A 1,516-nucleotide genomic window follows, 5' to 3' on the forward strand; every position below is an offset into this window, starting at 1 on the left:
CAAATCTAGGTCATTTATGTAGGTCACGCAGGGTGCGTGCACGTGCCGCCTCCTTCGCTTTTAATCTGCTGGGACCTTCGGTTTTGTAGTCAACTATGAAGGTTACTGCAGATGTTAATTTATACTTCTTTTTACTTTCTTTTTTATACTTCGCTATTTTCATCGTTTAAAGTCGCCGTTTCTGATCTTGGAATTTATATCTCTTTTATTTATACAATTTTAATAAATTTAAATTAAAATTTTGTAGATCTATTTTTTTAAAAGAATTCAAAATTGTTTGATTATTTCGAAGATAAAGAAAGAGTAAAAAATCCGGGACACCCTGTAGATATATGTCGAGTAACAGCTTCGATCTCGAAATCATAGTTCATAAATAAATGATCGGTGAACTATACGAGCATGACGGCAGCTCCTTTCATCGCGGTCACGTGGCATAAAAATAAAATTTAAGAGCATTGTGCTTGCAAAGATAGAACGCGCATGCTCGCGATATCAATTAGCACACGCTTTCACAAATATTTATCTATAATACGATTTTACGAATAAATAACACTTTAATAGAAATATAATATTATGATTGTTAAATAAAGTATCTTTTATACACTATCGATAGTATCAATCTATTTCTACTTCGTTTCTTACAATATCATCTTTATCAGTAAGTATTTATTAACATATTAAATATTTTGATTCCAATAATCTCTTAAAATGTAAGACATTTACTGCAAAAGGTTTTGTCACAATTGATAATTTTTAGAAATTGAAAGACGCAGTTGTTATTTTAGTAAAAATTTTCAACATTATTTTAGTATCCAGTCGCTTTGCCTCAAAAATAGATCCGTGATATTATACAAGTAGCTTTGTTAACTCATAACAATTATGAAATATTATAGAAGTGTTTGATTTACCCTTCTTCTTCCGAAAGGCTTGTAATGCTCCCGTCTCGTTGGGCGCCGTAAATGTGCCATCTTGAAAGATCCAAGTTGATGTATAGAAAATTTAGGTGAAAGATATTGCGATGCTCGTTGTTACCGAGGAAAAGAAGGTATCTGTCACGCGCGTCCCCAGTCGACTGGAGCAGTTTTCGTCAGCTTCGCGAGTCCGTCAACTTCCGACACAAGATCCGAGTTCTGGTTCGGAGCCGCATTTATCACGACCTACCGTTTGTCTTCATTTAATTTCGACACAAATACACGGCACATACACATCCATTCCGTGTAGAATAGATCCATCGAAACAAGACCATCCATCGATTTAGCACTTGATCAAGATTGAAGATTCAAGAAACGAAGTTATCACTTTTCGCAATAATTATATAAAAAAAACAAATGATAGTTTTTTTACAATTAGTTAAAGATTTGTAGTTTGAATTGTTTACTGGATTATGCAAAAATTTTCTTTGTATATGTATGGTATACATTCAACTCTATAATTATACTATATAATTATAGTTTTCTTTTTTGTCTATATTCACGTTTATAATGTGATGTAATTCTCAATTCAAATTTATGATGTT

General features: G+C 32.3%; 1 protein-coding gene across 2 annotated transcripts in view; it reads right to left on the reverse strand.

Annotated features, from left to right (window-relative positions):
* The window catches only part of LOC108751092 (voltage-dependent L-type calcium channel subunit beta-2), a 24,709-nt gene extending 23,418 nt beyond the window's left edge, over positions 1-1,291 (reverse strand). The window contains exons 1-2 of one of the 2 annotated variants that reach the window (XM_018491057.1): positions 1,033-1,291; positions 909-968 (exon numbers count right to left, since the gene is read on the reverse strand). In XM_018491057.1, the coding sequence (XP_018346559.1) occupies positions 909-968 (60 nt within the window). In that variant the 5' untranslated portion in view covers positions 1,033-1,291. Of the gene's footprint in view, positions 1-908 lie in introns of both variants that reach the window. The other variant, XM_018491056.1, reaches the window with a different exon arrangement.
* Between the last annotated feature and the right edge of the window lie 225 nt (positions 1,292-1,516).

The sequence above is a fragment of the Trachymyrmex septentrionalis genome, unplaced genomic scaffold, assembly GCF_001594115.1.
Source record: "Trachymyrmex septentrionalis isolate Tsep2-gDNA-1 unplaced genomic scaffold, Tsep1.0 scaffold40, whole genome shotgun sequence".
Classification (NCBI taxonomy): Eukaryota; Metazoa; Arthropoda; class Insecta; order Hymenoptera; family Formicidae; genus Trachymyrmex; species Trachymyrmex septentrionalis.